This window comes from Melanerpes formicivorus, unplaced genomic scaffold (assembly GCF_026170545.1).
Source record: "Melanerpes formicivorus ecotype bairdi unplaced genomic scaffold, bMelFor1.0.p_v2 SCAF_39, whole genome shotgun sequence".
NCBI classification, from domain to species: domain Eukaryota; kingdom Metazoa; phylum Chordata; class Aves; order Piciformes; family Picidae; genus Melanerpes; species Melanerpes formicivorus.
Genome location: NW_027142391.1, coordinates 5,138,745 through 5,153,367, shown reverse-complemented (window position 1 = coordinate 5,153,367; position 14,623 = coordinate 5,138,745). Strand labels below are relative to the sequence as shown.

The 14,623-nt window shown below is 52.1% G+C and overlaps 1 protein-coding gene across 4 annotated transcripts in view; it reads left to right on the top strand.

The window, feature by feature from the left end:
- The window catches only part of CASZ1 (castor zinc finger 1), a 202,145-nt gene that overhangs the window by 82,622 nt on the left and 104,900 nt on the right, over positions 1 to 14,623 (top strand). For 2 of the 4 annotated variants that reach the window (XM_068158406.1, XM_068158403.1), the window contains exon 3: positions 11,818 to 11,877. Coding sequence is in view for 1 of the 4 variants with exons in the window: in XM_068158405.1 (XP_068014506.1) it covers positions 11,900 to 11,903 (4 nt within the window). In the remaining 3 variants the exon portion in view is untranslated. Of the gene's footprint in view, positions 1 to 11,817; positions 11,904 to 14,623 lie in introns of all 4 variants that reach the window. The other 2 variants (XM_068158405.1, XM_068158402.1) reach the window with 1 other exon arrangement.

Below are 14,623 nucleotides of genomic sequence, written 5' to 3'. Positions count from 1 at the left end.
CAGCTGTGCAGGCATTAAGGAACGTGCTTCACAGTGCTGCTGGCTTTTTGGCAGCTCTGAATGTGCTCCATGCCCCACCTTGAGTTGCCTGGGGAGCTGCTGGTGTGTGTGGTGCAGTGCTTGGGCATGGGGAGCTCCTGTCAGCCCTTGCCTGGCTGCTCTGCTGTTAGCAGAAGGAAGCCAAGCTGCCATTCTGCTGTAGGGCTCCTCAGCTTGTGGCCCCTGGAATGAAAAATGGAAGGAACCCTGAAATGTGCATGCCCATTCCCACAGTTGGAAAGCAAGGTTATGTGACAGAAGAACAAAGAGTCAAAGTTTTCACCTAGCTATTGCACAAGATGATCTGTGGATTATTTCAGCCCTGCCTTAGTGCATCATGTGAAGGTCTCCTACCAGTCTGCTCTGGCTTCTTCGTCTGTGTTTTTTAATGTTCCCTACACAACGCAGGAGAAAAAGCCTCCACAATCTACTGAACTTACCCTTTGACTCTCCCTGTTACTCTCTTCTCCTCCCCTTCAACTCATCTGGCCTGCCTCTTCTGCAGCTTGCCTGGGAAGTTCATCACAAAATCCCAGACTCTTTAAATGCATCTTATCCATCTGGGGACACTGCAGTTGGGTAAGAAAGCCTGCAGAGAGAGAACCTTCAGAGCATTAAGTGAAGAGTTCTGGAGTAGGATAACCAGAACAGCCCCTCCAAGTGTTCCTGGACACAAGGCAGGAGCTGTATAGGATGCAAATCCCCTCCTGGAGTCTGAACTCCACAGAGAAATGCCCTCAAAGCTCCAGAGGTTGCAGACTGTGTGAGGGGGATTTTTTTCCCCCGATTTAACAGCTGCAGCTACTGTGGATGGGCTGAAGCATTTCCCAATGGAGTGCATCTGTCTGTGGACCAGCATTCTAAGAGCTCTGGGGTCTGGCAGTTGTTTGGGAGACGCCCTCTAAACATCAGCCTCCAGCCCCAGAAAGGAAAGCAAGCAAAAGCCTCTAAGATGAAGCCAAGGTAACTAAATAACAAGAGCAGTGTCCTCTCCAGGCTCGGGTAGCTGCATATATGATTGTCAACTTGATGAAATCCCCCCGGATGTAATGAGCTGATTTTCTGCTGTTAATATTGCATCTGCTGATGAAGGATTCGTTAGGATAATGGAACGAAGCTAAAATATAAATGACTTGCTGTCAAGAAGCAGCTTTTGCTTGTGTTCTCCTGACAGTTCCTCGGCCACGGCGAGGGAGTTTTGTGTGCTCTGCGCACGTTTGCGAGGTGTGTGTGATTATTTGGCCCTGGGACACACGTGTCAGGTTATGTTCTCTGTGAGCCTGGAAGCCCAGGGCATGTGCCCATCCTGACCTGCTGGCACACAGCTGGGCAGCCGAGGCACTGGTATTCTCTGTGCCCGTGGCTGCTGTCTTTTGCCTGCCAGTGAGGGCTGAATGGTGCCGCCATAAGAGCAGGCGCCACAAAAAGTTGCTCCTCTGCTTTTCTGAGGCTGCCAGGAGAGGTGAGGGAAGGTAATTCAGTAATTCAGTATTCCTAAGGTTGGAAGAGACCTCAAAGATCATCGAGTCCAACCTGTCACTGGGAAAGGCTCTGTGCTTTTACTCCAGGTCTTTTTCCTCTCTGGCATGTTCCTCTTTTTCATGCTTTGTTGCCAAAGTTGCTAGGTTTTCTTTCTAAGCAGGAGAAATCAGCTTAAGTGTGGTAGAAAGCGAACCCGCTCTTCGCTCACAGAGCTTTCTGAACTGCAGAACATTGTTTTCATTGGAAAATGCAAAGAAAAGAATTTTATAAAAGTGAGGAGTAATCTTCTATCTGGGCAGAAAAATCCCAAGCTCCCACTGCCTGTTTGGAGAGATGAAGTTGGTTTTCCTTGCAAGAAGTAAAATGGAACCAGCTCCATCACTGAGGGGATTTCAACTTCAAACCAGTTTCTCACGCGGGTCCCCACCACCAGTTTGCTCATCCCAATTCAGGGCTGTGTGCAGCAGTCTGAGCCTGGGTTCAATCTCTGCTATCAGATGAGCAGGAAGGAAAACCTAAGCATGTGTTTGCAAGCATCTTTGGTGTCTTTGACTTTCTGTGCGTTTCAAAACAGCATCAACCAAAGCGTGACATTACCAGCCCCTCCTTTAACCCTCTGCCTAAGGACATTTGGTGTTTTCCCTGAAAGTCCATGCTTCTGAGCACAGGAGGCTGGAGGAGAATCTCAGCTTTCAATATTTGTTTGTGGGTTGGTTTTTTTTATTTTCTAATCACATTTCTTATTCTTCTGATTGCCAAGGAGGAAAAACAAAGAATGAAAACATGAGCTGTGATGGCTCAAAAATGAAATTAGAAAAGCCCTTGGTTTTTACTCCTATTTTCCAAGTCACATTTTTCAACCCATAATGTTTGGGATCAGAGCAGTGATTTTTTTCCTGTATCAGCAGGAGGTGACACTCTGATCTGCTGTTTTTCCAGAGGTGTGAGGTAGTGGTGCCCCAGCCCTGATAACTTGCACATCTTTGGTGCAGATTCAGACTCCTCTCCCAGTCCAGCAAAGCCTTGCCTGGCCCAGCTCTACTTTTGGGGAGCTCCTCTCAGTGTTCAGACTCCTCTCCTAGTGAGGACCATCAGTGGTTTAATTGAATAATTCTTTACAAAAGACCATGAATATAAATGATGGGGGAGGGGGGGAGACACATGAATGTGACACTGGAAATACATGTGATGGGAAACGGCTTTCTGACAAAGTGCAGTTTGGAGTCTGTGCAGAAGCATCTCTGTAGCCTTTTTCCAGCCCTTTTTATGAAGACATTGCTTTGCTCTTCCTCATAATAAACACTATGTGGGAGAAAATTTTCAACTTAAAAATCTCTTTCCCCAAGATACTTGGCAGGAAGAACAATGCTTTCCTTCAGAGCACCATTCTCACCCAGTCTGAGCTAGTTGTGTGGACTTAAGGAGGTGGGTGAGGTAGTGGTCCCTGCACTGGAGGGAAAGGGCAAGGGAGAAGGAAATTCAGTGCTGGCTGCAGGCATCTGCCCTGGCCCTGTCCCACCAGAACCCCTAAAGCTAGCACCGTGTCAGGACTCTGGGGTGCCAGAGAAGGCAGCGCAGGGACGCTTTCCATGGGGATTAGAGTTCCTCCCAGTGGGAAGGTGTGTCTCCATGCTTTCTATTGCACAAGTTTTAAAGTCCTGGACTCACAGAGGAAGAAGCTGGTGAACAATTTCCAGTTTCCTTGCTGCCTCTTGGCAATAGTGACATAGCCAGGCCCAGGCAACTGAAAGTCTTAAGCTCCAAAAATGTGAGCTCATCCTAGAGGTTTGGAGATGGAGCAGGTAAATGCCGAAGGGTACAACATTCTTGGGCTTGCTTTCTGAATCCTTCAGCCTTTCTGGGCTTTTCTCTGCAGAATTATCCTTGGCAAGGGAGAGGAGATGGGCAGGGAGGTCTGACCAGCGTCATTCCCTTTTGGCATCTCTGAGGCTTTTTATACCATTTGCTTAAAGGCAAAGAGCCAGAGCCAGCATAAACCAGCACAGCTCAGTGTCAGCAGGGCCTCCTTGGTTCACACCCACTCAGGCTCTCCTCCTGGCATCAGGGAAACTCTTTTGAGGAATTTGGTTGCAAATTCAACGACTGCTTGGCTGAGACAGAGTGTTTGTGCTCATGGAGGGCCCCCTGGGCTCTGGGAGCTTGATGGCATTGGGCAGACTCGACTGACAGCAACCAGCCTGGGGGAAATCACAGGCCCCCTCTCCCCAGATCCTCCAGTTTGGTTTTCTCTCTGTTTCCACTCTTGTCCATGTACCCCCAGAGCCTAGCTAGCCCCATTGCCTCTTCCCACGTCCCAGGACTCCTGGGCCATCACTTGGAGTATATATGTGTGTGTTTGTGTGTGTCACACTTACTTTTCTTTCTGGGGTCCCCTGCTTCATCATTATCTTAATCACTGTTGTGTTAAGTTTCATGCTTCCTTTGACCTTTATTTTTGGCCTGGTTATGCTGTTTATCTGCCTCTGACACTTGTCCCCTGGTGCTATTGCCAGGGAAACCCAGCACAGAGGCCTTTCCCTTTTCCCCCACCCCCTTGTCCCTTTCTGTTGAATTTTTTTTTTTCTTTCCTCCTTTTTTTTTTTTTTTTTTTTTGTCTTTTAACATGGTTTTCCTAAAAAGTTTTTTAATCAATCAAATTTGAGGCAGAAAATAGGCTTGGTCACGCCTGGTCCTTGGGTCGTGTGACACTCACTCAGGGTCCTGACAGCTCCTCAAAAGGGGCACCCGGGCCGAGAGGGGGGGGCAGCAGCGCGTTTCCCCAGGAAAGGGCCTGTTTCCATGGCACTGCCCCCACCCCTCCGCCATCCGCCAGCCCGACGTGGGCCTGGGGCTCTTCAAAAGGGGCGTTGGGAAGCGTGCGTGTGTGCGGGGCTGGGAACAAAACAGGGGCGCGGGGGCGTGCTGGCTGCGCTGACAGCTGCTGGGGATCGCTGCCACCGGAGCTCCTGGGGAGCCCGCGGGAGCCTGGGCCGCGAAGCCAGGGCCCCAGCCAGGGCTGCATAATCAGGGGCTTTTCAGAAATGCCCCATTTTTCATCCCCATCTCAGGCGTTTGCTCTGAGAGAGCCCCGACGTAGAGGGCCAGCATCCCCGGAGTCCTGCTGCACGCCCCCGGCTCTGCCTGCTCTGCTCCTCCTCTGCCCTGTCCCCCCGGGCTGGCCCGTGCCCACGCTGCCACCAAACTGCTTGTGCTCCTCCGACGGTGGCAGAGGCAATGTGGAGCTGCCCCCATTGCTGTGTCAATGGTACCAGCTCCCACCATGGCAGGACCTGGTCTTTGCATGTGCCTCACCATCCTTGGCACACTTGCTTTTCACTCAGGTCTCCTCTGCTTCCCTCACTGCCGCCTCTCCCCACCCTGCCCTGGGAGACCACTTGCCCTTCTGCTACCTTCATCCAAAGCTGTGCTGAGGAGTTTAAAGCCCTTCCCCTCCAGCCTTTTCTCAAGCTTTCTCTTCTTACTCCACTCCCTCCTGTCCTTCTTTTCCCCATGCCCTTTGCAGTTCTCCATTTGAGCAGGGTCTTTTTCTCACTCTCTTTTTTATAATTAATGATTAGTTTTAATTGGTTTGCTTAGGCAGCCTGACAGCAAACTAGCAGGAGCCAGCCCAGGGCTGCTGAATGCCAAGCTTGGGGACTGCTGTGCTTTACAGATGTAGGGGTAGGAGGTGAACTCCTAGGGGTCTCCCCTTGGCACCCCCCTCCTGCTGTGCTGGGCAGTGATATAGCTCTGATGAGAGGTGGGGGTCCATGGTCTTTCCTGCTCCTGGGTACCATCAGTGGTGGAAAGCTGGGACCAGCAATGAACTGGAATCAGCAGGGGCTGCCACCTCTTTGTTGTTCTGTCCTGTGCTTGGCTCCAGTGCTCAGAAGTGGCTGGTGTACACTGAGCTGCACGTTACCTCCAGGACAGGCCCTGTCACTCTTCTACTGCCCAGCACTGGTTTTCCTTCTTTCTGCATCACCTTTATTGAGCTGGACTGGGCTCTGCTCAACAGGTTGAGCAGATGGGGGAAAGGGTGAGAGGCAGGGCAGGACTTCCCCAGGGAGTGCTGTGCCGAGGGGAAGACCTCAGGAGCAACGAAGCAGGCGGCTCCTACCCACTGCTGAAAGGCAGGTAAAGGGGAAGGGGTGGAAGGGAAGGGGGGGGTTTGCTCTTTTCTTCTTTCACAGTGATTTCCCTTTGCTTTGCTTTTCTTTTCTTTGCCTTTTTTATAGCTCCCATTTTTCTTTTTTATGAGAGAGAAACTGCAGGGTTCTCCCAGGGCTGGGAAGAGCACTCGGTCCCAGGCTGCTCCCAGCCAGATGGAGGGGAAAAGAAGGGGGGCAGTGGGCCTGTAATCCTGGGAGGAGAGTTTTTCTGGTTAAAGAGGATTGGGGATGGAGTCTAGGACATTTCAGCATGTTGTTTTAGGAAGAAGGGGCAGAACATGACCTGTTGGGGATGCTTGTAACTCCTCTTTCCAGCACAAAACTTGGCAGAGAGCTGTGTAGCCTGAACAGTCCATGGCTGTAGTTGGGTAGTGTTGCTCCACTGCTATTGCCTTGCAATGGCAGCCAGAAAGGGCGAAAGAGGAGATAAAAGGAGATTTCCTCTCCTTCAGCCCATGCCTTTTGCCCTGAGCAGCCCAGTGGGAGAAGCCTAGCTAGGTGTGTCTGTGTGGTGAGAGCATGAGGACTCTGTTCTGGGAAACTTGAGGTGTCCTTTGGCTGCTCCTTACTTTGCCCTGTCAGTTGTGCCAGTCCCCTTGGCTCACCAGCTTCTGCCCCTGCTTAGGGCAGTCTGGGGACATCTCTGCCCTATCCCTGTGCTCCTGAGAGAGGGTGTGAGCTGCCTTTCTCTCAGCATCAGTTCCTGGACAGGGTCCATGGCACAGAGCCTGATTTGGGCTCAGGAAGGAATGAGATGGGATTTGTATCTGCCTTTTGTTCTGAAACATCTACTCAGCAGACACAAGCCCAACCGTGTCTGGTGAGCAGCTAGGATATCCCAGCCCATCTTCAAAACCAAGACTTGTTGGGCTGGTGACAATAGGGAAATGTTCCTTGTCCCCAGCAATCCTGGATCATCTCAGTTGCCCTTGCTTCAGCTGTTGATGGGTGTTTTTGCCCTTTCTGGACACCAACCCTCCAGCTGAGTGTTAATTACTACATATGCCTTTTGATGGGATACAGAGCTCATGTAGAACTGAAATCAGAGGGATCTGGTGCCTTCCTGGGATTTCTGTCATGGAGGAACAGCCTTTTTGTCAGTCACAGAGGTCCCTGGTGCATTCCAGATTCATGAAAGATGGAAGCCAGCACAAGCACGTCTGCTAGCAGATCCGTGTGCTGTTCAGCTGTGAGTGTGCTGGCAACTGCCATGCTGTGATACCTTGCTGCAGCCTGGTCCCTTCCCCAAAGACTCCTATGTTCAGAGCTCACTCAGGTGAAAATACTGATAGTGCACGTAGAGACTGGTGCTGTGCAGGCATCCCCCGAGGTGCAGAGGCTTCAGTCACAGTGCTCACTCCTCTGCCCCTGCTCTGTTCAGGACATACTGCAGTGCACACCCACACAGTTTGTCACTCCCTAGTCCTGATGTGGCACTCAAGAGTGAGCCCCAAATGTGTATACCAGTGTTTTGGACCTTAATTGAGCTTTTGGGCTGTGCAGAACAAGGCAGAGTCCTCCTTTCCTGGGGAGAGAGGGAGATGTGTGGAAGAATACCTGCTGGAAAAGGCTTTGAGACCTCCCAGCTCATTTCACTTCTGTGTGGTGTTGGCTTATTCCCATAGCTGACAGTAGCAGAAGATGTGTTTTGAACCACTGCAAAACTTCCATGTTCAGTGCACTTGGGAAGTCCTCTTTCCCATGTAGCCACCCTCTCAGAAGGTGTTTTAAGATCCTTTGCACTTTCTTACAGGCTGTTTACACTTCCCTGCACCTCAGTGAGCCAGAAGGGGCTCAAGGAGCTGGCCATAGGTTGGACACCCTCATGTGCTAACAAGACTGGGACAGATGCAGCTGAGACTGGTTATGACCCAGACTGTGTCATCTGTTTGTCAGTCTCATATTGGCCAGGAATTAGTCATGCTCAGACTTTTTATGCCAGGTGAGGTGTGGGCCAGGCCAGATGTGTGACCGTGTACCCAGACCCTGTGCCATAGCTCCTATGAGTGAGGCTCCTGCAGCTCTCAGAAGAGGGCTCCAGGGCTGGCAGTGCTGTGTATTCTCCTCTGTAGAGCCAAGCTCAGGGTGTGGGACACTTGATTTGTGGATTTCCAGGTTTATTGTGGATACCAGAGTGACCAGGACAGTTCAGAAACTGGTATTGCCAGTGGAACATCAGGCACCGTGCAAAGCTAAAGGAAGGCACAGCTCCTTCCCCATGAGAATAGCTGTCCCTGTCCCTGCTGGCAGAGCTGTCCCTTCACTGCTCATTTTGGCAGTGTGGGTGCCAATGTTTGACCTCTCCCTTGGCAGTTTAGGGGACACCATTATAGTTCATAGACTCCTAGAATCATTTAGCTTGGAAAAGACCTTTGAGATCAAGTTCTGCCATAATTGTGTAGTTCTTGATAGTTGCATGGATCACCAGCTGTCTCACCATAGAGCTACAGGAAGGAAACTGAGGCATGGAGCTGAAGGTGCCTGAAGATGCTCTCAGAATTCCTGGAGTGACTCACTGATGGGTTATCCCACCTGGGGTGCACATCCCACAGGCTGCCAACACAGCCCATCAAATGAGACCAAGGGGATCAGAAAGCAGTGACACCTTCTGCCCTGGCCTGTTGTGCCTTCGACTTGGCTTGCTGCCCTTCCTCTCCTCTTCCTCCCCTGGCACCCTTGGCTGGCAGCACGTGCCCTCAGCCCTGCCTCAGCAGCCCGAGCCGGCTCCTTTAAGGCAGGCACGCTGGGGAATTGTGCGTGGTGCCAGCCTTGGCTGCCAGTGCCTCTCCCGCTTCCCCCTCAGAAAGTTTCCTGCCCAATTGTTATGTGCGATCCGATCTGAAAGTTGCTCTCTAAGCTTCTTGTCACATTTTGACTTAATGAAGTGCAACTGGAGTGGGAATTGGGGTTCATCACGCCAGTCTCACTGCGCTCCCTTGTTGTCAGAAAACAGGGGCGGTTGGGGACCGTAATGCAACGCTGCAAGTCGTTATCATTCCGGTCAGTCTGTTTAACACAAAATTAAACAAAGAACTAATTAGTGCCTCATGAATTAATAAATGCGCAGTTGCCGGGTAGGAAGGGGAGGAAGGAAAAAAGGTTGTTGAGGGAAAGATACTGAAAAAGTCGAATTAGGATGTTGTGTCAAGGGGAAAAAAAAAAATCTGAGTCCACTTCGGCAAAGAGTTTGGATCCATTGGTTTCCTTGGAATGAACTCCCCTCCTCCTCCTGCGTCCTGCTTGTCTGCTCCAGAGACGAGAGGGGGAGAGGCAGCCTCTCCATTCTTGAGAGGGGCTGATGAAAAAGATGGGGACAAACTTTTTAGCAGAGCCTGTTGCAACAGGACGAGGAGTGGTAGTTACACTAAGAGGGAAGATTCAGACTAAGTAGAAGGAAGGGATTTTTTACAGTGATGGTGTTGAGAGTCTGGCCCACATTGCCCAGAGAGGTGGGAGATGCCCCATCCTTGGAACCATCCCAGGTCAGATTGAGGGCTCTGAGCAACCTGCTATAGTTGAATATGGTCCCTCTATGGTCCCTCCTACTGCAGGAGAGTTGGACTAGATGACCTTTAAAAGTCTCTTCCAAACAAAACCAATCTATGATTCTATGACTCCTTCACAATGTTCCCCAGAAGCCGGAGCAGGGATCCACAGGCCAGTGTCCAGATAACAAATATTTGTCCAAAGAACTTTATGCCCAGGTGTGGGAGCTGAGATGTGCAGGGTAGAAGCCCTTCCTTGGAAAGGAAGAAGGCTTCAAAGATGGTCGTGGTGAGCAGATCTCCTCTCTTTGTCTGAATGCTGAGCAAGGAGTCAGCCTTGGATTCTTAAAGCAGAGGGAGGGGGCTGGAGCAAGTGAAAGGGGAAGCCCCACAGAGGAGGTCGAGGAGGCAGGGATGAGGCAAGAGGTGGAGGTGGGAGGGTGGCAGTGGTAAGCAGGAAGAGGGGCAGGGTGAGGTTGCAGCCGTGGCTTCAGCGGTGGCCACACATTGCTCATTTTTCAGGAGGATCCATGGCTGTTGCAGCGGCAGTGTGTAATCTCACATTAACCACGTCCCAGTAACTCCCCCCCTGCCCCTGCTCATTGCCCAGGCCGTGCCTGCCAGCTCCGCTCCCTTCATGGAGGCGTGTGGTGCCGGGCAGGGTGCGGGCTGGCAGAGTGGAGCTGGGCACGCAGGCTGTGCCCGACGCCCACCTGGCCGGCCAGCCCTGCAGGTGCCGTGCCGCGCTGCGAGCGAGCTCTGCTCTGGCGCATTGTCAGGCAGGGAAGCAGGCAGAGCTGGGGGAGGGAAGAGTCCATCCTTAAGAGGACATGTCAAGTACAATTAGCGTTATCTGTCTAAATATGTACTGGGAACACAGAATACAAGAGGAGGCCTGGCTGGCTTTAATGGAGACATATGCAAGGTCATATTGCCTCATACAATCCCCCAATCTGATTTGGGGATTACACATTCTAAGTAAATTGGCGTTATTCCTCTTGCATCATTGATAAGCTGTGGCCAAAAGAAGGGGAGTTAAAAAAAAAAATAATTAAAAACTCAAACCCAAGAACTGACCATGCAGAAGGGTGAGGGAGGGAAGCCAGGAAGGCAGTTACAGGCAGAGAGCTTGGGAAAGGGGGGGAGAACAAAAGGGAGGGAGAGAAGAAAGAGCGTGACAGAATGGCAGAGAAAGGGATGGAAAGAACAAGGAAGAAAGGGAGAACAAAGGGAAGGAAAAGGTGGGAGACAGGAGCAGAGAGATGGAAGGACAGAGGGTGCCAGGGTGGGAGAAGGACCTCGAGTGGGGAAGTTGTTACTCCAGCTGTCCCCTCTGCTATGTTAGCACCAGGATTTGGGTGGGAAAGGAAGGAGCCAGGCTGCTTATGCACCTTCCTCACCCAAGGGGCTCCCTGCACTCCATGTCCATCCATCCATCTGGGATATCTCACCAGCTCCTTCCTGCTCTGGATCCCAGCCAACACCAGGCAGCTATCTTTGGCACAGCATGCAGGCAGTGAGGGGTGTGAGTGGCAGGAGGAGGCCATCCGCACGCATGGGGGTGAGCTGCAGCGGCAGCAGAGTCCCTAGAGCCAAGTCCTTCTCACTTTTGCTCTCCAAGGGGCAGGGTCTCTTCAAGGGCTGGGTCACAGCACACACTGCCACACCCCAGAGAGGGAGGCAGGTTGTGAACCCATGCTTGGCATTGGGGCTCTTGGATTCAGCCACGGACTGGCTGTGCATGACCTCGGGCTGGTTTGTCAGCTCACTGCCACGTCTTGGGCAGCTGTGAGAGCTGTTTTGGCAGGGCTGCAAAACAGATTCTGCAGCATGGGCCAAGCACCCTTGCCACTGTGCATGAAGCCACCCCATGCTCCCTGCCACCTTCCGGCTCTGGGAGAGGGAAGTCCCTGGCTGGCTGACTGTGGAGCAGTCCTCCCCCTCCTGCCAGCTCTCCTCCCACCCAGCCTGTGCAGGATAAGCCCCTCCGGAAGTCTCACGGCACGGCTTTTATGCTCTGTCACATTTTTGGAACATATGGTTTTAAATAATTCAATTTACTTTTCATGTGTTTTGCTGTGACTTTTCCCCCTGTCCCTTTTCTCTTTTCTTCTTGCTCCCTGTATTCTCCAGGAAGGAAGATGCACAGATGAGTGGAGAAGGGGGTTCAGTCCCTTAGGGCCTTGTTTAGCACCCCATCACCTCGTGCCCTCAGCATTAGCATGCTGGTGAACCTCTGGGCAAGAGGGGTCAGCAGAGGGAGTGGGAAGATTGAAAAGGCAAAAATTTGACATGGAGCAGAAGGCACCCTTGGATATGTGGGCAAAGCATGGTGCAGACCAGCATGAGCTCTGTCTGTGGCACCTGGGAAGCAGGATTCAGGCTTGTGATTGCTGCTCTCTCTATGCTAAATTATTCCCAGCCCTCGTTAGGAGCCTCCTGCACAGTGAAGTGTGTCTCAAGGTGTGCGTGGCACTGCATGGTGCAGCCAGGAGCAGGAGAGCACTTTGTTCCTATGCTGAATGCCCCATGCTGGCCATGCTTGCAGCTGGGTTCTCACCCAGTTTTTGTGCCTACGCCTTGACTCTTGGTCAGGTGTCCCCTGTGCATTGACTGGATTCTTTCTCTTCCTTCCCCAGGATGAAGTGAATTTAGAGCTAAAAGCGAGGCAAGAAACCAGGCCTTGAAGTCTCCGAAAGGTAGGAGAGACTTCAGACTGCAATGGGTATGTCACTACGCCCTCCTGGGTTCTCTTTTCCTCTGTGTGTCTCTCACACTTGATGGCCTGCTGGCTGGGGCTGTGTCTGCACTAGAACTTCTGGGATTGGACTGTTGTTAGTTACAAAGAGAGATGAGAACAGCAGAAGGTCTAATGCAGACATGGCCTCTGTGTGTGTCCTAATCTCATCTTTGTCTTTGTACACCAGTTGTTCTGGGCACCTGGTTTTGTCACTGTGGGTTTTCCTCAATATTTTCTCTACTGCCTCTATCTTCACAGATAAAAAGGCGTGTAAGGGCTTTGGTGAGCAGGGTACTGTTTTATCTTTGTTCATGTGGGCTGGTGGGAGATGGATAAGGTCCTTTCACTGAATAGGATGCAGTCTCCATCTACTGTGAGGTTTTGCTGAGCTCAGTTCACATAATTTAAGGTGGTGATGTGCATGCTGTCCTCCTCCTCTGGCACATTTTCATCTGTTCAGAATGCAGCACTGTGCTGGAAGCAGCTCTGTGTCTCCATCAGAATCCTGACTTCTCTGGGTTTTCCCTTCACCCAGACCCTCAGGGTCTGTGCTACTGCAAAAAAAACCAACAACCCACAACCAACCAAGCAACAGCTTCACAGTCTGCTATTGCTGCATGGCCATTTAGTCTGTGCCTGGTAAGAGGCAGAGGTCTAGAGCCCAGCTCTCTCAAAATCCTTGTCTTCATGTGTTGGGTAAGAGGCCCTGTGCCACCAGAGGTGCTGGTCACTGAGAAGCCCCTGCCACACCAAGGTAGTTCCCACTGTCCTTGCCTGTTCCTCATGGCCCCAGGAGTACCATGGGGTGCCACGTGAGTCACCTGAGGGGTGCCCACTCTCTTTCTCATGTCTCTGTGTTCTACTCTCCCTCATGCCACCAAATCTCTCCTCTCCCACTGCTCTGCAGAGGTGCCTGGAATGCTCACTGTGCTGTGTCTGTGCTCAGAGCATCCCTGCAGCAGTGGAGACCCCGGAGCCCCAGCTTCAGAGAGCTTATAGGCTGGGTCTGAGCAGTATTGGAGGGGCCCGGGCTGGCTGGGGTGGGAGGGGGCCCCAGGCCGGGCTGGGCAGTGTCAGAGGTGACCGGTGGAAGGCCAGTGTTATGTAAATACCGCTGCTGTAACATGGCAGACCTGAATGGCCCTGTGCCTCCATCCATCATTGCTGGGGAACAGAAGCCTCCCTGGGAGCATGGGGGGCCGGCAGCGCGGGGCATGCAGACACAGGCAGCATGTGCCCTACTCATAAACTGTTTGTTTTCTTTTTGTGTCTCTCGTTTTGGGGCACCCTGCCGAGAGCAACTTTCTGTTTTGTCCTTGTGACGTCTCCCCCAGCCTTCCCCCCACACGTCAGCCCTTCCTTTTCCTCTCTTCTTCCCCCAGTCCTTAAAAAAACTGGGGGGGGGGGAAGGAGAGGGGGAAAAAAAAGGGGAAAAAAAGAAAGTGCCCGGTTCACATTGCGGCTTCTTTCTCTGACTTCAAAGGCTCCCCATCATTGTTTGGGATCGGCAGGCAGTGGCCCTGAAAACGTGATCACAGCCAGGCACAGTGTAGGTCACCACCGAGCGCCATGCTCCGAGCGCTGAAAGGAACAGGCAGATTCTTCCCTTTTCATGCTTCACAACCCTGGTTACAGTGCTCGGCCTCGCCCGCGCGCTCCTCACTGCGTGGCTATTCTTGCTCTTTTCTTCTCCTTTTCCTCCTGCCCTCCCTCTCCCTCTTTCTCTCAGGTCCCTCATGTCTCTGTCTGCTCACTCTCATTCTGCTCTCTTCTGTGCCCAACATCACACACTTCTCTCAGTTTCTTCTCTTTCTTCTTTCTACTCTTCTTCCTCCCTCTCTCGTGCCTGGCACAGCTCTGCTACCCCTTCCCTCTCTCTCTCTCTCTTCTTTGTCACACTGTTCTGTGAATCACTGCTTTCTTTCTCCCCTTCCCCTCTCCTGCAGGTCAGGCTGGAGGTTGATTTCCTCACGCTCCCAATCCTTGTTCAGTAGCAGCCTTCCATTGACAGTGGTCCATGTTCCTGTCCGCCCCTGTGATATCTCACTCTCTGTGCCCTGAATTGCAGAGGTTCTGTAATCTCAGGATTAGCCCCAGACAGCCTGTGGTCCTGGTCTCCTGCAAGGTGCCAGCTGGTTGCTTTCACGTGCAATGGCCTCACTTCCCCAGAGTTTAACACAGCCTGGTGTGGGGAGGTGCCTGCCAACAGCATCAGCTTCAAAAGGGACTCTCTAGCTTTGCTGGCTGCCTGCAGGGAGCTGGCCATAGGGTCAGCATTGGTCGTGAAGGCAGGCACTGACTTGCTGTGTATCCCAGGGGAACAGAGGAAACTTTGGAATCTAGTTGGTCTCCTGTGGAAGATGACACTGATGGTTGTGCTGGAGGGTGGAATGAAGGAGGGATAAGACAAGAGGGCAGCAGGTCCATCAGTTTGACTGGGCATCCCAGAATACTTCTGCAGTGGATTTCATCTGGGGAGCATCACCTTGTTGTACTGAAATTTGGGCACATGTTTGGCTGCACAGGGAGCCAGTCAGATGGCAACTCCTCACCTGCAGAGTTACAGCCACACCAGCAGTTCTGGTTTGTGTGCAGCAGAGCAGCCCCTGGGACTCTGCACCCTCCAGCAGGCAGCTGGGCACAGCTGCCCTGTCCTCTGCCCCCGGAAGCGGCGCTCACGGTGCTCGTGCCTCTGGTGATTTGTG